The sequence below is a fragment of the Cavia porcellus genome, unplaced genomic scaffold (assembly GCF_034190915.1).
Source record: "Cavia porcellus strain 051 isolate PalLab524CR breed Dunkin Hartley unplaced genomic scaffold, mCavPor4.1 scaffold_19, whole genome shotgun sequence".
Classification (NCBI taxonomy): domain Eukaryota; kingdom Metazoa; phylum Chordata; class Mammalia; order Rodentia; family Caviidae; genus Cavia; species Cavia porcellus.
Window position 1 is genome coordinate 34923825 of NW_026947502.1, and position 27030 is coordinate 34950854.

The 27030-nt window shown below is 38.7% G+C and overlaps 1 protein-coding gene and 1 pseudogene across 2 annotated transcripts in view; one reads left to right on the plus strand and one right to left on the minus strand.

The window, feature by feature from the left end:
• Positions 1-27030, minus strand: part of Mcc (MCC regulator of WNT signaling pathway) — a 406401-nt gene that overhangs the window by 309319 nt on the left and 70052 nt on the right. For both annotated transcript variants that reach the window (XM_003473179.5, XM_063230937.1), the window contains exon 2: positions 6926-7170. In XM_003473179.5, coding sequence (XP_003473227.3) covers positions 6926-7170 — 245 coding nt within the window. The remainder of the gene's footprint in view (positions 1-6925; positions 7171-27030) is intronic.
• Positions 10635-12449, plus strand: LOC106028382 (protein regulator of cytokinesis 1-like; annotated as a pseudogene).

Genomic DNA, 27030 nt, shown 5'->3' on the forward strand with positions numbered 1-27030 from the left:
ATAATTACAATGAATCTAGATGATTTGTTTTCCATTGGGAAATCAGGCAGCGTAAGGAAAACCTCATACGCTTTTCAGTACCATGTCTGAGTCACCTTACTGAAGTAGAGATGCGGTTAAACTAACAGGAATGGCCCGCAAGTGTCTCCTCCAGTCTCTGAGGACCATGTGTCTGTAATTTCTGGGAGTGCCCTTTGGATAGCAATGTTCTTTATAGTTTAAGTTTTGGTCATCAAAACAAACACTTTTAAGTTCTGGTGCCAGAGACTCAAAAACCACCTCTTTACCAGGTGACTTCTTAGGGTTCTCTACCCCTCTAGCTCTATGGCTTAGAGCCTCAGTTTCCTCCGGTGTAAAAGGAGGATCCTGTTCTAAAGTATTAATGATAATCATTATGACTTATTTATTGAAAGCCTTCTATAAGCAGGCACTTCACAAGACCTCTACAAGTAAGAACTCACTAAATCCTTCCAATTAACCTACAGTGTCTGTATTAGTACTTTGAATTAGTACTAAGAAAACTAAAGCTCACAATAATCAGTAACCTAGCCTAAGTCTCATGACAGCCCAGTCACGAAGCTGGGATCTAAAGCCTCTTGAACATAGTAAATATTAGTAATTTTAACCACTTAATGTTGTTATTGCTATGACTATTAAATCATAGAGCCAGTGTCTGATGAACAAAAAGATTTTAAAAATTTGTATTCTAGAACAACTTTAAATTAATATAAAAATCTACTATGATCTAGTTGTCCAGGTAATTTAATTTTTCCCCCAAAATATATTTGGGCAGAAAATTCAAAGCCTAAGAAAAACATCAATTAAGTTTAGAAAATACTGTATTATATATATATTTTTTTCTTGTCCCAGAGATTCAAAAGAAGTATTAGCATATTAAAGGCTCTGAGATATCTCGCAGTAATGAAAACTACTCATCTACTCTAACCCAATGTTTTCAAATTATATGATAAAGAAATTCTTTCTTCACATAATATTTATGACCATCTCTTAAAATCACTTTCTGTAGTAAACACTTGGGAAAAATGAATCCACAGCAATTCCTCTTCCAAGTTGTGCATGTAATGCTCTGGCAGGTCTTGTTCTCCTGCCAGCTCTCCTCCCTGCTGTGGATGTGCTGTGAAATGTCACAGCTGATGATAAAGTTTTTTTTTTCTCCTGACAGTTAACTGTTAAATGAAAGTTTTCTATGGTTTTCTCACAACAGTCCAGTATTTTCCTTCTCTCCATCTTGTAGCCTCACCTCACCTTCTCTTGAAACTTATGTTTAGTTTTTCTCGGTGCTTATTATAGACTATATTTTTTATACCAGTCAACAGCACCTTAAATTTCATTAACTGTATTTTGCAACTTGTTACTAGGGTTGGGTTGTAGCTCAGTGATAGAACACTTGTTTACTATATACAAAGCCCTGGGTTCTAGTCCCAGCATAAAAAAGAAAAAAACTGAGGCTGGGGATTTAGCTCAGTGGCATAAGCGCCTGCCTTGCAAGTGTGCAGTCGAGAGTTCGATCCCCAGTACCGATAAAAATGAAAAAGACCAAAAAAAAAAAAAAAAAAAAAAAAAAAAAAAGAAAAGAAAAGAAAAAAACTGTATTGCTATATAATTTGTCACATGCTTATGCAATTACATTGTAAGCTTCTTAGCATCTGAAACTGTGCTTTGCACTTCTGTGTACCCCTCAAAGAGTATAAACACAGAACATTGTTTATTTAGCCAACAAATATGCATTGAGAATCTCCCATGTGCCAGGCACTATTCTAAGTGCTGGAGAATTGCAGTCACAAAAAGCTGAGGCCACAAGTTCTTTGGTGGAACTTTGGAATTTGGGGGGAAGCTCCATCAGTGTTCAAGTAGGTACACAATATAATGTCAGATAAAGGTAAATGGTGTGCAGCAATGAGGGGATGTGAAAGCATGAATGAGGGAAGGTTACTTTAGTTAGGGAAGGTCTTCCTGAAGAGAGCCAATATTTGAAATGTTAATAACATGAAAAATCTAACTATTTATTCAACAGGCTGCAAAGAAGATGGTGCAGTCCAAAGGAAAGAGCTGGGGAAAAGGACATGGTGGCACACGTGTGTAATCGCAGTACATGGGAGGCTGAGGCAGGAGGATAGTTCTAAGTTCAAGTCCAGCCTGGGCTACAAAGTGAGTTCAAGACCAGCCTGAGCTGCATAGCAAGACCTTGTCTCAAAAAGACCAAAAACAAAGCTAAAGAAAGAAAGAAAAAACAAGATGTTATGGAAGCAACAGAGAATCTTATACACAAGAATGACCAAAATATACTTTTACAATTTTAAAACATCACTCACACTGCAAGGTAGAGAATGAAATCTCGGATCAAAGGAAGAATCAGAAAGGCCAGTTGCAGGTTATTCTATTAGAAGATATGATAGTAATTTGAATAAGGATGGTGGCAAGAAAATAATGTGGACAGATTTGCAATGTGCTTTGGCAAAAGAGACAGCATGAGCAAACACGTGGAGAGAGGTAATTCCTAGATGCAAATATTTCCTAGATGGAGGTATCTGGGAGAGGAATGGGCCTGGGAGAAAGAATGAGAAAGAAAATCAAGTACTTCTTGATTGTATCAAAATTGGAAGGTCTAGACATACCAGGATTATGTGTCAGTTCTTCTGGAGCTCATGAAAAGGGCAGCAGCTGACACACATGCATTTGGGAGTCCTGGCCTTGTACCACATACATAAAAGCACGGAGACATGTGAGAGAATGCACACCGAAGACCAGCAGGGCTGCAGCACACTCACGGAGAGAATGTACACTGAAGAGCTAGACAGGGACAGAAAAGGAAACAATGAAGAGCAAGACTAGTGGGATGGGGAGAGCTGAAGGAGATCGCAGTGGGCTGGTGGAAGAATAAGACGGCAGGGCAGATAAGCGCTCCATACAGACAAAATCTTCAAAAAGTTTTGCAGTAAAGAGAAGCAGAGACGTGGAGCAGTAGTGAGGAGGGCTGGAGCTGGGAGAGGGCTTCTTTCCACTCCAAAGGGGAGATACTGGAATTTATCTAAACACAGACAGAGGAAAATGCTGATGACACAGAAAACAGAGGGACAAAACGACACACAAATTTTAACTGTTGTCGATTTTAACATGTACTAGTTCCTGTTAGACTGAGAAGGAGGTTGTTTTCCAATTCAATCTGACAACTTACAGGAGTTAAAACTGGGTGGAAGTAATAACAGTAATAATTAAACATGGTATTATCAATTGAATATTGTTTGAATGCACTCCCCAAGGTTTTATGTGTCACTATTTAATTCCTATTGTGAGGTATCAAAAGAGTGAAAACAATAATATTTAGAGATGGGATTTGGGAGAGTTGATTATGATTACATGAGATCATCAGGGTGGGGTCCCCAAAGTTGAATCCTAGTGACTTTGTAAGAAGGAGCAAAATCAGAACAGACACACATATGCTCCCTTGTCTTTCTCCATGTAATGGCCTGGGTCTCTCAGGCACTCTCTTGGAAAGAAGGCCCTTATGTGATGTAGGTCTTTGAACCTGTGGAATTATAAACCTATTTGCTTAATAAAGTTACCAAGCCTAGGGAATTTCATTAGAGAAATTCAAAGCAGATTAATAAACATATTTAACATTCATTACACACCAGGCACTGCTTTATATTCTTGCAAATGCATATTAACTCATCTATTCCTCCAAATAACAGTAACTGCCCCCAATTTACACTTAGTGAAACAGTCACTCAGGGAAATTAAGCAATTTTTCTAGTGTCAAGGCTGCAAGAAGTGACAGAACCAGGATTCATATTCAGATAATCACATGCTGAAGCCTTACCTACCAGGACAAAATGGTCAGAGGTTTCAAAATTCCCAGAGTTGCTATGAGTGGCTGCTGTGGGGAGAACCAAATGCCAGCCCTTTCCCTTGAGTAGGTACCATTCACAGGCTCTGGGGGAGGGGAACAAGAAGCCAAGCCCTCCCTCTGAGCCAGTGCCACGTGCAGGCCGCTGAGGGGAGACCCAGATGCCAGCGCCTTCCGGCGTGCAGGCTGAGAGACAAGAAGAGCCAAAGGGCCTCCCTTTCTCCCCATAAGCGACCAACTGACCCCCACAAAGGCTGAGATGATAACTATTGTGGTAAAATACGACATAATGCTTGTACTGCTTAGTGTTTCACTGACTTTGCAGGCCTCAAGCCATTACTCTGATCACCTATTCAGAGGATAATGATAATCAGGGCAGCATGTATGGGGATCTCCTTCTGAAGGTGGTGGCCACTGCTATCTCCCTATTATCTTGTTTTGAAGTCCTGTATCATTTTCAGTGTTTTGTTTGATTGGGTTTTATTCTGTTTGTCGTTTAATTTTATTGTATCAGATGGCATGGGCAGCTATTTCAAATACAACAAGATATACTACAGTAGCCATTTTGGATTTACTATTATCTTGTTCTGAAGTCCTGTATTGCATTCATTGTTTTGTTTTTATTGGTTCTATTCTGTTTTGTTTTTTTTTTTTACTGTGTCTGAAGGTATGGGCAGCTATTTTGAACACAAAAAGAGGCATTGTGGTAACCATCATTGATTTCCCATTATCTTGTTTTATGAAGTCATGTGTCACTTACACTGCTTTATTTTGATTGGCTTTATTCTGTTTCATTTTGTCTGGTTTTATTCTCTTTAAAATAAAAATTACAAAGCTGTCAACATTTCTCCTTCTCAGCTACCTCTTTTTTCTCAAGTGTATAAAAAAAGGATGAAAGAGAATTGTTTTTCAAGGTTTTTCTGGTTGAATCAACTTCACATGATGATTAAATCAATTAGTATTCTTTCAAATACATGTACAAACCTTTCAAAATATGTACAAACCTCTAATATATACTTTGACAGTTAAACAATATAGTTTTCTCACAAAAGTATTTCTTCCATGTTCAAATTTGATACACATTTTACATTATTTCAATAACTTCATGGTATTTAGCTGCTGGGACGCTCCACAGTTTACTTAACTTTTCAAATATATATACATATCTATGCACACTTGTGTACTTGTATAAGAAACCCAAATTCTTGGCAGAAAATTAGAAAAACCAGCTGGCAGAAAGAATTCCACTCATTCTTGTATTTAATAGATATTTAGTGAGTATCTATTCATGTCACGTAATCATCACAAATCATGCTTTTAAGTATAATATAAAAGCATGAAGAGAATAAAAGGAAAAATTGCAAGATACAAAGCCATGTAGAAAGCATGTGGAAAAAGTAGTTTAAAAAAAGGCCTGGGGGTGAGGCTCAGAGGTACAGCACATGTTTATCATATACAAAGCTCAAAGTTCAATATTCAGCATTAAAAAGAGTAAAAATTAGGAGACGAAAGGAAATCTGGTGCAGGTATGTTTGTGCAAAGAGAGGAGAAAGAACAAGATAAGAGCCAGGATGGGCAGGCAGGGAGAGAAAAAAGGAGTAGCCATATCGAACGTAAGCTGCGTTACTACACTGCGTGGTGAGATTAAGATGATTGTTATTTTCTTGTATTATCCTTTTCTTTAAATTTTTTCTAGAATGAACATATACTACCTTAATACTCAGAAGAAAAGCTTTTTCAAATTAAATATTTCTATGTATTGTACTGAAAGCATATGCATTTCCCACATTACCAGACATTTCAATGGTCGCTAAAGTAGAATCCATTAAGGTAGTAGGGTCCAGAGTCCACAGTATACGTGGATGTTCCAGTTATCCAGTAGTAGTGCCGCAAAGTAATCCTGTGTCACGAGCATTGCTTATTGGTGTGTGTGTGCTGTGAGGCACTACATAATTATCTATGCTAATTAGTACATATAAAGACAAAATAAATTATGGACAATTAACATGGAGCTTCACCTTCTTGTTATTAGATTTTCTCAGCAGAGAGAGAAACATTAAAAGAGATCCAGGAGACAATTTCAAAGTGGAAGGGACCCTGCAGTATATAGGTAGAAAATTCAGATGCTTTTCTCTGATTCTTTGTTTAGGCTACTTTTTAAGGTGCCTCTTTTCTTTTCACCATGTATGTACAAGTTCAAGCATGCTAATATATATATTATATATAGTATATAGTACATATTATATACTATAGTACATATTATTATAGTATTATTATATTATATAATTACTCAAAAATAAATGTAAGAAGTCCCATCACCCAATTTCTGTAACGAGCAACATTGTTTTTTGTTTTTTGTTTGTTTTTTTTTTTTTTTTGTGGTACTGGGGATCAAACTTAGGACCTCGTGCTTGCCAGGCAGGCACTTATGCCACTGAGTTAAATCCCCAGCCCACAACATTGTTAAAAACTCTTTCCTACTGCTTATCTTGTACCTAAAAGAAATAGTAATATGCAAGCAAGAAAACTATATAGAAAAAATTTCCAGCGTTAAATAAAAAACAAATGGCTTTTAAAAACTTCAGCTCTGGACTGAGGATTTACTTTCAGTGGTATAAATGCCTGCCTGACAAGCAGGAGGTCATGAGTTCAATCCCCAGTACCAAAAATAAATAAACAAAATAAGTAAATAAATAGCCTCAGCCCTGAGCTGTGAAGGCCCTGCTGATGCAGTTACCCCCTTCCCTATCCATTGGCCCTCTCTCCCAGGCTGTGTGACTCAGCATTATCACTATTATGCACGGAAACCCAAGAACTGTTGAACAGAACTGGGGAAAACACTGAGCGTCCTCTCAAGGCACGTGTGTGCTTGTGTGTGTGTGTGTGTGTGCGCGCATGTGCGTGCGTGTGTGTGTGTGTGTGTGTGTGTGTGTGTGTGTGTGTGGCCAAGAGGGTGGCCCCAGAATAACTGGGCAGGAGCCTGGGGAGCACAGTCTTGTTTGTGATCACACAGTGGAGTTAATGGGTGCTGTCACCCTACCTCCTAGTTGTACCTACCCAGACTGTTGTCACTGCTCGTGGGCCAGGAAGCAATTCGGTCCCTCAGCTTCTTTTTACAGCAGTTGTCTGACTTCACGGAGAGGTCTACTTCTTCCTTCCTAATTTCTTGAACTAGCCGCATGCGACACCTTGTAAAATCCTGAAAGGAAATCTTCCCGTTTTCATCTGCACCCAACTGGTTCATGATCTCAACCACGGACTCTTCCATGTTCAGCTGGCGACAGACCATCAACAGGTCGTTTCTACAGAAGGGGTGCACAGAAGAAAACACATTAGGGGAAACAGTCGATCCACAGAAAGCAGCTTATGAAAAAGAGGAGTATTTCTCAAATATATTTGCACATAGCTTTCTCACTGCTACCAGAAACGTGGTAAGTGTGCAAAACAACTGTTTTAGCTAGGTTATTTCAGACAAAAACCTTATTATTATTTGAAAAGGAAAGGCTAGAATTAAAGGCTTTCAATTCTTTGTTCTGTTTTTCTTCCTGATTCTAGGATCTCCTCGCTCTTTCCTTTGAAATTGAAGAGTTTAAATTTTTTCTTTACACCTGTGAGTATAGCACTGTAATCTTTCTGCGAGATAAAGTTTCAGAACACAGAAAGGACATTGTTTCTACTCTTGGCAGAATCTGAAATCTAGTCAAGTTGTAAAAAAAAAAAAAGAGAGATTTTAATAAGCTTGATTTCAGCCTTCTGAATCACAGCTAAATCTGTACTTCTGTAGTTTGCCACTGAATCCTGACTTTCACGATTCAGTGCTCGCCTACCTCTGTTTTCCCCTCATTTTTTTTTCAGTGCTTTCTATGTTCCCATCAGCAGTTAACAGGGCCCTAACACTTAGAGTAGGGATCAAAATCTCAAATGTCTTCCAGGACTATGCAATGTAAATGAGTAGAACAGATGGATCAAAGGCAAGACCCTTGGGTAGAAAAGCATAACTAGCTTCTAGAGTCTTAAATTAGAAAAAAAATTTAAAAGGCACAAGAACAACAATATTATGCAGATCAAGAACATTCATCTGGAGGACACTGGTTTGATTCCTGACATATAAATTTTGTTCCTTTCTCTCTACCTAACCACCTGTGAGAAACATTTTGCTCATTCTGCTTCAACTGTAAGTCTTAGTAAAAGTCAAAGGATTATAGAATTTAAGAGTTCAAGGAGACAGGAGAAACTAGCTCATAGTCACAGACAAAAATAATTAATGCTTCCATCTCAATACACCACAAAAAAAATCATTCATCTGAAGTAACTGACCAATTTGATGTCTGCTGATTCCTGAAACCTAGCCATGAGAAGTAAGGCACTTCTCACCCAGCCCCGCCTCACAAGTTCTCTAGGCACATGGAATTGCGGGACTTTTTCATATCTTCCTGCTCCCTTGTGTGTGAAAAGCAGGGTTGCCAGTCTGTGACACTGTTGAGAGATGGTGCAACCTTTAAGGGGCGGAGCCAGATGGGAAGAAGCCAGATGGGATACCAGGGAAGTGCCCTTGAAGGAGATACTGGGAGCCCAGCCCCTTCCATTTTCTCTCTTGGCGCCCAGTTGCCCTGAGGTCAGTAGCTCTGTTCCACTGCTCACTCTCTGCCATGATGTGCCTCCTCACTAGCACAGCCAAGGGATGATAGACATCAACTTCTGAAACAGGGGGCCAAAGAAACTTTTCCTCCTTTTTTTTTTTTTTTTTTTTTTTTTTTTTGTCTTTTTCATTTTTATCAGTACCAGGGATCGAACTCACGACTGCCTGCTTGCAAGGCAGGTGCTTATGCCGCTGAGCTAATCCCCAGCCCCGCTTTTCCTTCTTTTAAGTAGATTTTCTTTGATTTTTTTGTCATAGCAGTGGAAAGCCTACCAACATGAATAAAAGGGATTTCCACTTTGCCCTGTAATAATTTTATACTTATTCTTTATATATTTTTCTTAAGTATATCAGTCACTAAAACATTCTTAATTTATGCCAAGTCTATGAGACTTAACTGGTCACCTAGCTTTCATATGCCACCCTATTTTCATATCTCATGGAAAAATTTCTATACAGCTATATCTTTTATGTGTATCTATATGTGATTATGCATGTGTACATTATATATATGCTACTTTCTGTATATTATATACACACATATATAATTATATATATGTGTGTATATAATATATTTATAAGGTAGATGGATGAATACATGAGTAAATAATATACTTGGGAGTAGGCATGATAGATTATTATTAGTCCAAATTTCCATTTGTCTATAGTAGTATAATAAATCTGTACCTTTACTTCGGCCTTAAAGCTAAGGATACTCATGGTAGGTACTTCTTCATCCCTTATCTGTACTCCTGACACCTAACTTGTTTGTCCCGTGGGCTATTAGTGAACTTGTATTTGTGCATCTGGCTTGCCCCATTCTGCTTCTGCCATCTACATCAGAAAAACGTACCATGCTATTACCATTAACCTGGGTCCCAAAATATGCCACCCCAGCCAACCTGCAGACTCGCAGCCTAAGAACCACTCCAGATAACCCCAAAATGTGTGCTTGAGAATAAATTCTTAGCCAGGTGTGGTCACACGTCTATAATCCCAGCACTTGGCAGGCTAAAGGCAGTTGAAGTTAAAGTTCAAGGCCACCCTGGGCTACCCAGTGAGCCCAAGGCCAACCTGAACTACATAGTGAAACCTTGTCAGAAAAAAATTTTAGAAAAAGAATAAATTCTTGTAGTTTATACTAGTTAAAGCTAATTGTGCAGCTGATATTTTGTGATTTTCAGTAGCAATAGCCAACTTACATGCCAAAATAACAATTTTTTTTGGAATGCTTTAATATACTTATTTTTTCCCACTTCCCTTTATACAACCTGCCTGATACTCAGCTGGACTCATCCAAGATTTAGGAATGCTTAACACTGCTAAAACAGGAATGCAAACAGAACAAAAGGGTCCAAATTTTACTCTGGGTGTAGGCTACATATTTTCTAAGTAAGAAATTGTTTTGTAGGTTTTTACACAGTTTTAAAAATAAAACTTGGTGAGAAATAAATAGGTTTTATAAATTCTAAAAGTTCATGTAATATATTTTTAATGTGAATATTCTCTAAACGGTAGAAGATAGTGTTTTACATCTAGTTTTTGTCTGTCTGTATTTCATAACTTTCTAAAATGTGCTACAATACTTTCAAAATTGACATGTCATTTTACATTTTAAAACTGGGGATAATAGTGGTACCTATCTTACAGGGTTGTTTTGAAGATAAATGAGATAATACATGTAAACATTTAACATAGCTCCAGGCACATAATAAGTACTCAATAAATAGCAGTCATTATTATGATTATTTTATAATTATTGATTGTGTGTCTCCCACGTGTCCCAGTTTCATGATTCAAGCCTTGGTAATGAAGCATGAACTGCCCAGGGGAAAAAGATGCCAGCTGAGCTGAACTAACTACCTTCTAAGTGGAACGATTTGTCCACAGACACCTTCCCTGCCTGTGTTCATTTACTACATGTAGTGCCTGGTGAGAAACCCTGCTCTGTGTAGGCTCGAGAAGCCCCATTCTACCTAGAAAGAAAATTTCTGTTTAGAAATGCCAACTCAAAATAGAATGTGTAATGTTATATTTTTATGTAAAAAGTAGGACACTGAGAGACTGGTTTGAAAGACAAAAATAAAATATATGGCACTCTGCGAATGTCAGATTATAATCTTTAAAATGGAAGTGCCAGCTTTTGAAGTTGAAATTAAAACTAAATTCTTTCAGTACAGAGATGTAACCAGCAGCAGCGTGGAGAGGGACAGTCAGTGTCCGCGGTGGTGGCTGTACTGGGACCTACGTGAGGAGCTGGGGGTCTCCCCTCCCAGCTGGGCAGGGGCAGTGGCTATGAGAAGAAGTGAGTGCTGGCAGAGGAGTTCATAGGATGTCTCCTGAAAGCTCTACAACACCTTCAGGAAATACGGGAATCAATTGGGATTCCAGAGGACCAGCACTTACAGAGAACCGAGTCTTAAAGAAACATATTGAAGATCTCCCGGATCTGATGCTTGCTGAGGACTGAGCCTAAACAAAAAATTTATCAAAAGCATATCCATCTGCCAAAACATGATGAACACCTGTGCAGGGTGTTACACATCGAGCTACTTCAGGAAGAAAGAGAAACAACTATTCTTCCATTAGAAGGACTTGCGTACCCAGGCGGAATTAAGATGAAAACAGAAAAAGGACAGGAAACAGAAACTCAAGCTACTTCAAGAACAAGCTCAGAACTTCGAAGTTCTTTGCACACCCCAATATGACACTGACAGCACCTGTGTGCCCAGCTTAGCTGTGTTAAACCGGTTCAGACAACAACTGGCAGCTCTGAGGGCAAAAAGGCATCTAGGCGTGAGGAGTTTCTCAACTTGAAGAGACGAATCATACTATGTGTGAAGGAATTAGATCACACTCCAGGTACCAGCTTTGAAAAAGAGGATGTGTGAGGATGAAGATACCTTTTGTTTGTCTTTAGAGACTATTACAACACTACAAAAGCTGCTACGGCAGCTGGAAATGAGAAAATCACAAAATGAAGCAGTGTGTGAGGAGCTCCAAGAGCTCTGAGACAGGCGGCAAACGCTGAGGAAGAGACAGAAGCTGATGCCATGAGTCAAACCCGGTGAAACGCCAAAGTCAGGACAGCACTACAATAGAAGTAGATCAAATGGAAGAATTTGAAAATGCAAAACTTGAGGAAAGTAACTGAGGCAATTCAAGTGGAGCTGGCTCAGTACTGGCTGTTTTTATAGCCAGGAGCAGAGACAAGATTTCGCTCCCTACTATGCTGAGGACCACACAGAAAGCCTGCTGCAGTTGCACGATGTTGAAATTGTGTAGTTAAATAACTATCTTCAAGTTCACAAGGAGCTCTTTGAAGGTGTCCAAAAGTAGGAAAAGAACTGGACACTTTTCTTAGAATTTGAGAGAAAAGTTTCAGGTCCAAGTTGATTTACAAACCAGGGAGCAGATCTTCTAAAAGAAAAGGAAAAGCAAAACTCTAGAAAATACTACCTAAACTGGAAGCAGAGTTGAAGACACAAATTGAAATGTGACAATAGGAGCAATCGATGGCATTTTTGGTGGATGGGCAGAAATTCAGGGAGTATGTGATAGACAATAAGAGACACAGGGACTAGAGAAAGAGAAAGCCAGGCAGGAAAGGCAACTGAGGAACAAGAAGCAGACAGAGACAGAGATGCCATATGACAGTGCTCCCTGGACACCCAGCAAGTGCCAAGTTGTGGCTCCCAGCTCATCTGGCAAAGTGCGCAAGCTAAACACTACCATCATGCCCAGTACTGCAGCCAACAGTCCCGCCTTTGCAGGGACAGTCTACCACTCCCCCACGTCTCGACTTCCTTCTTCTGGTAGCAAACCAGTAGTAACTTCCACCTGTTCAGGAAAGAAAACTCCCTGTGCCAAGAGACTTGGGCCGACAAGCAGAACCTGGAGCTCAGTGGCAGCTTCCTAACTTTCAAAAGCTTCCAAATCTGATGCTATTTCTCGAATACTCAATTCAATCAACATCCAGTCCTGAGAAGCCCTGGAAGCCAGCTGCACTTAATGATGGGGCAGGAAGTGGGAGGTGCTTGGAGTTTTTCTTCAGTTTAACTCAAGAAATACCCTAAAATTTATTTATAGCAGTAAGTACAGATTTTAGAATCTGGGACCTAATTTCCTTCTCTGTACTATAACCGTACTTGGTGAAGCACAATCCAGGGCTTGTTGCATTTCAGTGCTGTGTAGGAAAATGACTATGTCCAACCTTGGGGTGTGGGCCCTAAGTTTAGCTTATATACTTGAAATCAGCAATTAACATGTATTTATATCTAGAGATGTTCAGTTAATGCTACTGCTCTGATAGCTTTGCTCTCTAAGGCTTGTCCCAATCACACTGAGGTCTGTTTGTCAGCTTTTGGGGTGGCCTGATCTACTGCCAAAGTGTGACAGGCAGCTGGGAGTACTTTTATTAAACTGTGTACAGCTTGTCACACAGTGCATTCCCTTTGTGGGTGTGCACACCTTCTGAAAAGTGTCCTTTGCATCCAGTCCCCACCCTGTGCCCACTAAGCTGGAGTCCTACCCCTGCAGCTGCAGTCAGGTGGGGAGGCTGCCTCAGTGCACAGGGCCACTTCTGCTGTGGAGACCAGCACCTTTGCATACGTCACTGCCAGGGCTCATCCCTGCCATAGCATCTGCACTGAGGCTCTCTACCTGCTCTGTTCATCACTAAGCTCTCTCTTCCAAAGCACTGTTATTTTCTTCTCTACCTGTGACACATCAGAATGGCTTTCAAAAAGCTTACCAGTGTGGACTGGCTCTGAAGCTGTCAGACATGCTGTTTAGTCACATATACACCTAGGCTTTTTTAAAATATAAATTCTTAAAAATAAATCAAAACATGTACAGATAGTTTTCAAAAAGAAAAAGAGGAGAAACAAAACTGAAAAATAAAAATAATGAAGCCTGCAGGGGGGAAAGTACTACTATCTTCATTTTACAGATTGTTACGAAGGTTAAAAGAGTCACACAAAGAGGCATTTATTCTCAGAGAATTCAGCACATGGATGCTCGGTAAGTACAAATGACCAGCGGACCCCATCAAAAAGAGAAAATGAAACCTAAGTGCTCTATATGCTTTGAGGCAGCATGACAATTTCTCTGCCCTAGGCAAGGTAATTTCTTGCAGGAAAAACTGCAAAGCTAGGCTCACCCAAAACTAAGCAGTGGAGTGGGGAACTATTTCAGCAGCAATAGCATGATCACAGGAGGCACAAACTGGGGCTGGGGATTTAGCCCAGTGGTAGAACGCTTGTCTAGCAAGCTGGAAGCCCTGGGTTTGGTCCCCAGCACACACACACACACACACACACACACACACACACACACACACACACAGAGGCACCTACTTTTAAAACAAAAATACTCATGTTGCCTGCTAACAAGGTCATGTTGTGAGAATGCATTTTGTGATCTTCTCATTGTGTTAACATCAGAGGATACTTTCAAGAACCAATACAGCTGAAGTGTCACTAAGTGATATAATCTCAGGGGCCATCATCGTCACATATATGGTCCACTGTTGACTGAAATGTCATTATGTAGTGCATGACTGTGTTTCAGAAACTAGAGATCCAGTGCAGAAAATGTAGATTGGTTAGGGTTAGAGCTTGGGTGCTTTATCATTGAGCTACACTGCTGACCTCTTGAATTATAGCCATGTGCCACTGCACCTAGTTCAAAGACTTCCTTTTTTTTTTATTTAGAAAAGCAAATAATAGAAAAGCAAAATAGAAAAAAGGCTAGAAATAAATTTTAAAAACTGATGTCCTTAATAGCAGTAAAATATTTTCAATAAATATGGATAAAATCTTCAAAAGCTGCAAAAAAAAAAACTATTTTGACAAAAGGAAGAACATACAGTTCTACATAATTCTTCTACCAAGCTATGACCACTGTGAGCATTTTGGTTACTGTCATATAACATTTTGTTGAGCACCTTTCCCTCTAATTCTTCATTGTTACAAATGCTAGAAGATATGTTTCATATTTATCCATCTTCCTATGTATACACACATAACTTCTATTTAGAGGCTATCATCATGGCAAAAGAAAGGAATAGCCTCAGGTTCAACCAAGACAGTATATAGTTCTGCAGGGACACCAATCACCAGGCAGTGGAACTGAGGTATGTCCTAAGATGGATGCTTCTGTCTCAAAACTGCATGCTTTCACAGTGCACAGTTATTATTTTTGTATATAAAAGTCTTTTTTCTCTTCACTGTTCTTCCTGTAACTTATAAGGAAATTGAATAGGAAATGAAAGTTCAATGAAGCTATTTATCATTCAAAGAAATTCATAGCCTAACATCAGGGAAGTGTAACAGAGATCACTTTTGCTTTCTTAGGCTGAAAGGAAGAAAAAACACAATTCTTTCCCACACGGATAGTAAATTCCAAAGGTGGAATGAGGCTATGCACAGACAATTATTACTTTGAGTAATAGGTTACATGCTTCTGTTCAAAATTTTCATCTAACATAGGTGCTAGGAAGACAGGACAGAAGTAGGTGCTCACAAAAGAACTGCAAGAAATATCTAAAAGCTCATTTTGTCCTCGTCTAATTTAAGTCACATAAAAATATAATTTAGAAAACTAATTTGAGCTCCACAAATACTCTGTAAAAAATCATAAATAGGTTATGAAAAACAGGTTTCTAGGCTATAGTTTGTAATTTCTGTATACAACCAATGTATGAGGCAAATACATTTGCCTTTCATCATTGCTTCTTAGTAAAATAAATGATACACAAATCAAAAAAGGAAAAAAACAAACCCATATCTAAGATGACCAATAATTAGGAAAAGATTTCAATAAATTTCAGAAAAATATAACAGAGATGGGATTAGGGTGACAGATAACAGAAGTGCTAAAAATCAACACCGAGAATGCACAGCAAGGGCGCTGCTGAGAGGGCAGCACAGGAAGGATCTGGGTGTACCGGCGGTGTGATCCTGCGATGTGGGGCTGAGAACGGCAGGGCTTCTCGTGGCCTCTCACAGCACGGAGTAAGAGACACTGTTCCAAGTCAGTAAGGGAGGACGCCAAGGGGTCAGTACAGTGCTCAGCATTATAAAAGAAATGATCAGGGGAACTAGAAGCTCACAGGTAGAAACAATTAGCCCTGGTGGTGCACGACTTGTGAGTCATACATTGTGTGTGGTGTGTGTGTGTGTGTGTGTGTGTGTGTGTGTGTGTGTGTGTGTGTGCAGGGCAGGGGAGCAAACCTAGGGTCCTGCACATGCTAAGCAAATGCTGAACCACTGAGCCACGTCCACCACCGTCTGTCTGTCTGTCTTTGTTCTTTTTTAAAAACTTGTATGTGAATTGCTTTGATAAAAGGTTTTAAAATTTAAAAACAAAACCAATGGGCCCTACAGTATAGCAGGAAAAAAAATTAATATTTAGACAATAAGGAAGTTCTACAATGTAGTAAGGAAAAGACAACAATTCAGTAGAAAAATGAGCCAATACCGTGAGTAATCAAGTAACGAGAAAACCTGAGGGAACACTAAAGATAAGAAAACATTTTCATCCAGGTGTAGCGGCACACACCTGGAATCTAGCACTTGGAAGGCAGAGACAGGAGGATCCCTATGACATTGAGGCCAGCCTGAACCACATGAGACCCGTGTTTAAATAAATAAGTAAGTTCCAACCTCACTAAACATAAGGCAAATGCAAATTAAAAGAAAGAATATGCATTTCAGTACCTATGGGAGTCCCCAAAAGTTTAATCTTACAATATTAAGGCTGGCAAGGAATAGGACTGGCAGAGGAAAAGCGGGAACTCCCTCTTGAGAAAGGATGTTGGCAACATCTAAAAAAAAAAACAATTAAGGACACGCTTCAACCAGAAATGCAACTTTCAGTCACGTGTACTAAAGAGACTTTTGCACAGGCAGAGGAGACACATACTATAACTTTTGTCACTTAACAATACTCGGAATAACCATGTTGATAGTCATAGTCAACATGCAATGGATGGATGTGTACTGTGTACCGCAGTCTGAACTAGTGTTTTACATGCACTAGTTAATCCTCAAAAATACCTTATGAAGTTGGTGCTATTACTATCATCATTTTCCAAAAAAATACATCTACAAGTATCATCATAAACTCCAAAAACAGTTGCGAGGAAAGACATCACACTGAAGAATGATGTAAACAATATGAGGACACTTACCTAAGTTTAAAACACACACATATTATACACAGCATGTAGATACACACATAAATAAGAGAAGAAAGGAAACATTCCTTATGATGTTAGTCATGTGCCTTGTTTGTTTAGGTAGTGTAATCAATCAGGTTTCTCTTCTTTTGGGGTTTTCATAATCTTGTCCCCTATTTTCAGACTATAAGTGATCTTTTTTTTTTTTTTTTTTTTAATGGGTTCCATTTCTTTCTTTTCTTTTTTTTTTTTTATTTAAGTGATCTTTAAAAATAGGTTTCAGGCTAGGGATATAGCTCAGTGGCACAATGCTTGCCTGGCAAGGGCAAGGTCCTGAGTTCAATTCCCGGTACCAAAAAACATCTTAAAAATAGGTCTCAGTTTTAAAAAGAGCCCGAGACACATTTATCTATAGTAGTATCTTTTTCTTTACCTTCTAATATCAAAGCACCATTTTAAATTAAAGAGTATAATATATATGGTTTTAGAGAAACTTGTCTGTTGATTAACTAAAGGCCAGCTTTGCCAATTTGTCTTCAGTGTGTGCCACATTTTAGATAACTGGTATATTTGGAATCAGGAAATTCTGGTCAAAAGTACTTTGTTTTCTGATTACCTATTACATGCCAGGTACCTTTCTTTGGTATTGGGAATATAATAGTGAACAAAATACAAGCACTGCTCCATTCTCACACAGCTTAAACACCAGAGAAATCCTTTTTGTTTCTACTTCTGTAGAAGAGTTTTCCAAAACAACTACTTCCTTTTGTTTTGCAAAAACATAACTTACCACAATGTAATGCTTTTCTTTGTTTTTGAGCAATTTCCATTGCCAAGCACTAGAAAAACAGAGTACAATCTCTTCAAATTACTTCAGGAAATACTATCAGTCAAGTAAGGAAATTGTTTAAAATGTCCATTACTTTTCTAAGTAAAGAAAGAATTACAAAATTGGAGGCATTTCCCCCGGAATATAGGAAAGTTATTATTTCATAAATTTGTTAATTTTTTCAGCTAATTTTCTAAGTTTGGATTCATACCTATTCATAGTATGTACACAAAAATACTCTTCAAGCTAGGATATCTGATTAGATTCAAATTGATGTCTAGCACCATTAACTCACAAAAAAAAAACTCTGGCTGAAAGATTTATCAGCCCTCAGGGGCACATAAGGAAAACCATGTTTCCTAGAGGAAGCACCAGCTTTACCTCCATGGACCTGCGCTCCTCCAGCACTAATTCCTCCTGCTGTCCAGCCTGAACTTTCTAAGAGTTCACAAAAGTAGCGAATAACTCAGATTGATCACTGATGTGCTGGTTTCCCCCTTTCCAGGTGAAGTATCAGGAATGATGATAAGTTAACATTCAAGAAGACAGCATTATAAATAAGTACCACATGCAAATATTTTTGGGTGTTTTTTTTTTTTTTTTGGGTACTGGGGATTGAACTCATGACCATGCACTTACAAGGCAGGTGCTTATGCCACTGAGCTAAATCTCCAGCACATGCATATACTTTTAAAAACCCCATTTAATTCTATAATTCATGTGACTGTTTCCTAACACACTTGTCTTTCATTCTTTTGACGGTCTCTTTAATTTGGCATTTTCTATTGATATTCCAGTGGAAGGAAATCTTTTCATGTGTTTCCCCCTTAGATTATTTCTTTAAATCAGTAAAGTGACACTCTACATGAAACAAGACTCATTTGTCCTCACAGCGAGTTTGCTCCCAGAGCTCCAGGACCCGCCCAGAGTCCAGCCACACTAGGCTGTGCTCTATTAGCAGGTTTCAAGTCTGCCCAGGACACGCCCAGTGAACTTCTCCAGAACCAGGAACCAGGAAACTCAGGTAGTGGCTGGGGTGAGCCCACGCACCATCCTGAGCCCAGGAGACTGTGTTAAGATCATTGCTCCCAGAGCTCAAGGACCTGCCCAGAGCCCAGCCACACTAGACTAGACTTGGGAGGTTTTTCAGCCTGAATAGATTACTGCCAGTGACCTTCTTCAATTATGGGAGTTGAGAGCAGGTGAAGTGAGTTCCAGGGAATTGGTCTTTGCCTGGGGAGAGCTTTAGCCCATCATCCACAGTGGTTAGGTGCCTGCCCAGCTACCTGAAACACTGAAGGTGGCATGGGAGGGCCTGACGGCCTGACTAGAACACGCTCAGCAACCTCCTATTCAGTCCCAGGAGCCTAGGGCATGGGAGACAATTTCCAACACATCCAGGGGAAGCCTTAGAAAAACACTTGAAACACAGAAATATAGGAAAATGACAAAACGAAAGACCAAAATGCAATCTCAAACCTCCAGCACATCCCAAGAAAGCCTAGTACATAGAAGAAAATATATGCCATACACCTGAAATACCTGTAATAATAACAACTGAAATAAAGATGCAACTCCAGAAAGCTTTAAAGGAATTCAAACTAGAAATAATTTCCCAGGTAAATGAAGAAATGATAAAAGCAATGAAAGAGATGCTGAACACATCTAAAGAAGACACAGTTTAAAAAATTAGAGGAACAAAACAAAAAGAATCCCTGGTTGAACAATTTAAGAAACAAACAGAATACATGAAGCAGATTCAAAGAGATATACAGGAAATCAAAAGTTTCACTGAAAGTTGTCAAAACCAACTCAACGAAAGTGAAGATAGAATTTCAGACCTCAAAGACAAGAATGCAGCTAGTGAACAGGAAAGGAAAGATTAAAAAAACAACAACAACAACAACAACAAGGAATTAGGAAATAACAATCAACAGCTGCAAGATGACTCAAAGAAAAACAACAAGATTAATAGGGATAAATGAAAAAGAAGGGGACAACTAAATGATATCAAAAGGCTATTCACAGAAGTCATAGCTGAAAATTTCCCAAACATGAGAATGGAAACTGACATTAAGATTAGTGAAGCATATAGAACTCCAAATAGCCATAACCAAAATAAAACTACACCCAGGCATATAATAATCACCATCCCAGAAATCCAACATAAGAATAGAATACTAAAAGCTATCAGAGAGAAAAGACAGATCACCTATAAAGGAAAGCCTATCAGAATCACATCAGACTTCTCAACACAAACAATGAAGTCAAGAAGAGCATGGAGTGAAGTATTTCAGATCCGAAAGGAAAATGACTTTCAACCTAGACTGATGTACCCTGAAAAACTGTCCTTCAAATGGATGGAGAAATAAGATACTTCCATGACAAAGAACAGCTGAAGAATTTCATGAACACCAAGCCAACCCTCCAAAGAATACTGAAAGATAGTCTAGATACACGTAGGAAAAACCCACTAAACAAGGTAGACAAACAGAACAGAAAGATAAAGATGCAACAGCAAAAAGATAACATGTCAACAATAACCCAATATATAATGGTTATAAACATTAATGTAAATGGTCTCAATTCACCAATTAAAAGAAACAGACTGGCATATACTTTTAAAAATCCCACTTAATTCTATAATTCACATGACTGTTTCCTAATGCACTTATCTTTCATTCTTTTGACGGTCTCTTAATTTGGCATTTTCTATTGATATTCCAGTGGAAGGAAGTCTTTTCATGTGTTTCCCCCTTAGATTATTTCTTTAAATCAATAAAGTGACACTCTATATGAAGCAGGACTCTGAGTGAGTTTATTCTCACAGTGAGTTATATAAACCTCTCAAAAGCAGTCTCTGTCATTGGGGGGCGTACTCATTTGGAAAGCCTGTATTTCTAGGACTGTATTTTATTGAATCCTCACAGGAATATTAGCACCATTTTACAGGGTCTACTAGTGCCTCATAAAAGGAAATCTTTCCTGAGTTCTTGGCCCACATTTGGTACCCAGCAGGTACTTAAACATGTTGGCAGATGCATGAATGAACAAAGGGCATATCATTTTGGTAATCTCAGTGACAGACATAGAAGTTTGCAGTGAACACACCGTGAAAATGATTCTTAATATTCAAGTATACCAGTATTTACAAACTTATTTTTGAGAGTTTTTAAGGTAGTACTCTTAGAACAGTTATCCCGTACATCATTTTATATCATGACTTATAGGAAAATGACACATGCAATACCATTATTATAAAAAAAAGCCATATGCCAACGTTGTAACAAAGGCAAGAAGATATTTATATTACAATATGTATTTAATGTATAAAAGATTTGCAACTGTTGTCAATAACAAATTTATTTTCCATTGTAGAAGAGGAATAATTGAGATAAAGCAAAATTTTTATTAAGTGCTATTCAAATGAATAGACAAGAATAAGAAATTCTTTCTGCTAGGTTCAAAATACATGCTTGACCCCTGGCTCTTTACAACGGAATTTGGCCAGCCCACCAACAGTAAGGCTGTCTATCCTACTCTTCAGTATTTCCAATCCTCTGTCTCAGAGTCTCATTCTTTCATCATGCAACATCTCTTAGTTTTTCATGCTTCATTATTCACATGGACCTGTATATCTTACCTCCTAACCCCATCAACGGGGCACATACAGATAGAGATGCTGCAGCCACACTCAGAACCCACTTTCCCAGAGTTTATGTCGGCTCCTTGGTCATATCTTAACCTAGAAGGAAACCAAAACCTCTCCAATAGGCTGACTCTGACAAATATCTCCAGAGAGAGGATTTTTTTTTTGTGCAAGTCACAGCATTAAAACTTTCCTTAGTATACTTTTTTCAAAATAGTTTTAAAAATAGCATTAAAGCAAAAATAGTATGGGGAAAATGCTACTGACACCTACCTTTCTTTGAAGGATAAAAATGCAGTTCTCTTTTGGTGCATGATTTTCTCTCTTATTCCACTCACTCTCTCAGAATGTAATTAAAATAATGTAACATGAAAAGCTGCAGAGGCCTTGTACGCTGATTACAGAAATAGAAAGGGAAAAATCTAATCCCAGTAAGGCAGCAGCCTCAGGCAAGAAATTTTGTCACTGTGTCTCATTTCCCCAAGTGTTACATGGGGGTATCGCATTTGTTATTCTGTGAAAACAAAGCAAGGCAATGATGTTTATAGCAATGCATCCTGCTCACAAACCAGGAAATCACAGAACGTTGAAGAATTTTGAAAATTATTTTTTAAAAACCTAATCTATGATGGATTGATATTATGTAAAATAAAATGAGTTACGGAGAAAAAGATTTAACTAAAGCATAGAAAAAACAAGTTCAATTTTTAACATTGAATTCACTACTGTCAACTTGATACAAAAAAATTCTGAACAACTTATTTCCAGTCCGTGCACTCACCTTATCAGAGACAGACAAGAAAAAACACTAGTCTGCAGGCCACTCTTTGAGCAGCACTGTTCTGGATTCACGAGTTACAGCTAAAACATTTCCTTTCTCCACAAAAGCTAATGTCTGACGTGGAAAGGCATGGTATCGAATAGCTACAATGCCAGAATCTTAGATGGCTTGCCATATTTTGTTGACCTTAATGTATGCAAGTGAGAATACACTGTAATGACATCTGTGTTCAGTGTTAGCACTGTAGAGGAGAAACGATGCAAATAAATGCCATCAAACTGTACTGTATTTATAAAGACATCCGTTCATTCATTTAGCAATGTTGAGGATAGAATTTCTTACCATTAAACTATATCCCAGACTTCCTTTTAATTTTTTATTTTGAGACAGTCTCACTAAGTTTCCTAGGCTGTCCTCAAACTTGTGATTCTCCTGTCTCAGCCTCCCAGGTAGCAAAGATTATAGATGTGCCCCATCACTAAGTCCTTAAAAACTGTCCACATCACGTATTTAAAAGGGCACTGTGAGGTAAGTGTTCTACATAATTGAACACAACGGACTCTTCACATTTTAAAAGTCAAATACAAATGACATCACAGGTCATAAGATAGTAAGCTCAGGGAGGGAGATGTACAGATAAAAAAAATTAAATGGAGCTTGTACTGGTTTATGCTTGCAACTATAGTGTTAGTACAGTGGCTGAACAAGTGAGACAAAATCCAACAGGAGTAACTGAATGGTTCAGATGAGAAGAAAAGGAAAGTAAGGAGAGGTAAGAGAAGAGGAAAGGAAACACACAAAGCAAAACTGCTGGCAGGGGCCAGAGCCTGGTGCAAGAAGGTAATGGCTGGTTAGGAGAGTGGTTCAGCACTGAAGCCACAGCTGCAAGGTAGCACCGGTACTTTATCTTTAAAGATCAGAAACTTCTGTTCTTTATTTGAAGACAGAAAGAACATTTGCTGTCATTTTCAACTCAAAGAACATCACTAATGTCCCTCTGAATTGGCAAAATTCAAAGTTCTAAAACATCAGCACATCTCTTAATCCTCTCTTCTATGAGAAAACACATTTAGGGATAAGCCTATTTCATAAGCCATGTCCTCAGATAACTGTAAAGAAAAAAATGCTACAGCCAGGAATGTGGAAGAACTGGTCCTGTTCACGGACAATCACCCACATAACACAAGCACACCCGGAGGCTTAGACTGTGGTCAAGTTCAGAAAAGCAAACAGCAGTTAATGACAAAGGCTGTGATTTAACGTTTAAAAGTACATGTCACTCTCACACCCCGCTGGTGGGAGTATAACTTCCTATATCCTGCAGTTTGCAGTATTTGCTGAAATGAAAAATGCAGGTGCCTTTCTTTTGACCTAGCAATTCCATTTCTAAAAATGCATCTTATACTTATGCTAATGTACACAAAGTGATGAGCGAACACAATTACTCAAGGCAGCAAAAGATTGGAAGTCATCTAAATACACACCAATGCAGCAAGGGTGGGACTGACAAGTAACTAAGGGTTCACCCACAAAATGCAATGAATATCATTTCTTAAAAGGAATGAAGCAGCTCTATAAACACAATCTGCAAAACAGAACAATTTTTAAAAGACAGGTTCAGATCTGTGCTTATGACAATGACACAAAGATGCAGAGTCTACATGACTTGATGTGCACTGACTATCTCTGCAAGGAGACCTACAGAACTCTTACCACAGACTGCCTCAGGGAAGGGACCATTTCTGGAGGACAGAGATGAACAGAAATTTGTATCTGCCATCTACATTTTGAGGGACATTCTAAATTTTGATTCATGTGCATATACAAAGGTTTCAAGTTTTTTCTCTTTTATGGCCCTGAAGATGGAATGCAGAGCCTTGTGGAGAGCAAGCACTCTACCACTGAGATGTACATACTTGCCCAGTATAAAGCATTTTTTAAAAAAGCTACATACTATCAGTATAGTGGCAGTCAGGACCCTGATATTTAAAGCAATGGTAGAGAAAAATGAATGAAGTTGGCATCCAATGCTCTGCCAAGAGGAAAACCAGATGGTTCCTTACAGTAGGTCAGTTTACAGGTTATTCCGGTTATTATCCTGTCAAGATTTTTAGTAGCTTACAACTCACACTTGCCTTGACAACAGCTCGCTTCAACTGTTCAAAACTCCTCAGTTAATCTTCTGCAAGTGATTTATGTAAGAAGTACATTATTATATGACATTTAAACAGAATTTAATACTTAGTTGGAAAGCATTTGAATTCTTCTCACTCTCCAAACATTGTAAAGATTGTTTAAAACGCTTGAAATCTACCAGATAAGGTGATTTGGGGGAAAAGAAACCATACAAACAATGTTGTAGTCTTTTGTAAAATAAAGATATTTATTAATACTATTTCAAATAGTCAGCATATGTCTACATTACTATGCCATTTTTCCTTCTGTGATCGCTCTATGATCTTCAATGCAGAGCATTCTTTTTCCCCCTGGTGGTTCAGAAAATCAGGACGCTCTCCAGGTTCTATCCTTCCTGTAAATAATTATATCTCAAAAGCTAAACAATTTTAAGGGCTAATTACTTCAAACCAATGTATAAATTACAAGTTCACAGGTTCATCTTAGAAATTACAACTGGGGAAAAAACATTTCCATTTGTTAAAAGCCTTGCTTCTTGCTGGCACTATCTAATGTGCAATTTGTTCATCCTGAAAAATTATGGTGAAGCTAAACACAAACGGTACTTCCTAAGTTAATTACAGACAAATCTTCCTCCCTATAATTTACATCTTAGAATCCAACTCTAGGCTGTTTCATTTATTTCCAGCTGAAGGAAAGAAGCTGTTAGCTTAAGATTGTCAAGACAGTCACAAACTCGTTTATGCCTCAGAATAATAATGCTAGTCCAACTGGAGAGTTTTCTAAAACGACCCAGTTCAGACACATCGTGTTGCAACACAGTCAGCTCTGCCTGTGTAGATGTACTGCAGACCCCTCCAGCTGAAGCTCTGCTGTGGTTCTCTGCCTTCCCTTCTGAACTAGCAGTCTAGAGAGATCTTTATAATCTTATTTGTACTTTTTATACCTCTACCCACCAGTGAAGGCATACTTACATTTCTTTTTTTTTTTTTTTTTTCAAATCAATTCAAGTATACTGTGGCTCTCTAGGCAGAATGTCTAAAAGTAACATTCACTTATAGAAAGTAAATGAAAAACAAAGGAAAAATTATGTTTAAGTTTGAAGCTCTACAGTGATCTATCGAATTGAAAGTCACTGATACCCTACCTATAAACAGGTTCAAGCAGAAGTCCCGCACGCCGAGAATATCAGGAAGGTTTTCGTGAATCCACACGATGACTTTTTTTGTGTGTGTGTCTTTTTTCATTTTTATCGGTACTAGGGATCGAACTCACGACTGCCTGCTTACAAGGCAGGCTCTTATGCCGCTGAGCGAAATACCCAGCCCCAAGATGACTTTTCAAAGAGGGAAACCAGGCCATCATTAGGTCTGCATTAAAAGGCCCAGAGAGTTCTGGTAAAGATGCCAGACAGGTAACAGCAGGCTACCGAGGCTCCCCGAGATAGACAACTTAGATTCCAAAATAATATACCGTGAGGAGTCCCGAAAAGAGGGAGATGGATCGCCCTGACCCAGGAAGAAATTAAGGTGAGAAGAACCATCAAACATAAACATACAATCCTGGTGCTACTATTGGAACAGCTAAAGATTCGGCATTCCTGCTGCGGTGCCCAAACTTGCGCAGCCATGACTTACCAAGCCCCCGAATTCCCACTGCTTCGACTCACTGGAAACGCAGTCACACTGAGGTCGGGGGTCAGCAAGCCAAATGGAGAGCTGAGCTGGCAGAGAACTTGCATCGACCTGCAGTAAGTGCCAGGAATAAAACCAATCCACAGAAAAAAAGGGCTCCAACAAATGACATTCTGGGGCAGGTCAGAATGGCAAGAACAAGGAGTAGTGGTGACTCCAGTCAACTGCTTTGTACTCAGACAGGATTGGTAGGGTGGGTCATGCCCCTAGCTGAGACCCAATAATCAATCCCAAACCAACTCCCCAGCCCTGGCACAAACTAATGCAGTGAAGGCCTCAGCCGGTTGACTGACCTGGAGGGGAGGGGCCAGCATATGTACTTCAAAAGAACTGTAACTAAGAAAGAAAGAAACTGGGGCCTCCTATATAGACCTGTATAGAAGAAACAAAAAATATGAGAAGTCAAAACAACAAGAAAAATTCCCCAGCCCCTAATCTTGAGAACATTGATCCAGGAAAGGTAAATACAAAGGAGAATGAGAACAGCAAATATTCAATATCAGACACAGTACCAGTGGACATCAAGAGGTATCTTTGGGACCTCATAGATGAGTTCAAAAGTGAAATATTTAACCAAGTAAAGCAAGATATAAATAGACTAATAAAAGAAATGCTAAGCACCTCTCAAGAAGACATAGATGGAACATGAAGGAATACAAAAAAAGGGGAGAATTGTTTGATGAAAAATATAAATAAAACATAGAATACATGAAGCAGGTTCAAAGAGATTACCAGGAAATAAAAAACTCCATTGAAAGCTGGCAAAACTGCTTGAAAGAAATTAAGTTGAAAGAAATTAAGGATAGATTATTCAAACTGGAAGAGAGGTTTACAATGTGGGATCATGAAAGGAAAAATTTCTTAAAAATATCAAGGAAACAAGCAGTAGCAATACAAAGGCTAGAAGATGACAAGAGGATCTATAACTTGAGAATAAAGAATGTGAATGAAGAAGCAGGGGTAAAAACAAAAGAACTACAAAGGCTATTCACAGAAATAATTAAGGAAAACTTCCCAAGCATAGGAAAAGGAAATGATATTCAAATGTATGAGGCATATAGAACTCCAGCCACTTATAAGCAAAACAGAGCTACACCCAGGCATATAATAATCAAGATCCCAGAAATCCAATATAAGTACAGAATATTAAAAGCTGTCAGAGATCACTTACAAGGGAAAGCCCATCAGAATTACAGCAGACTTCTCAACACAAACTATCAAATCAAGAAGAGCTTGGAGCAAAGTATTTCAA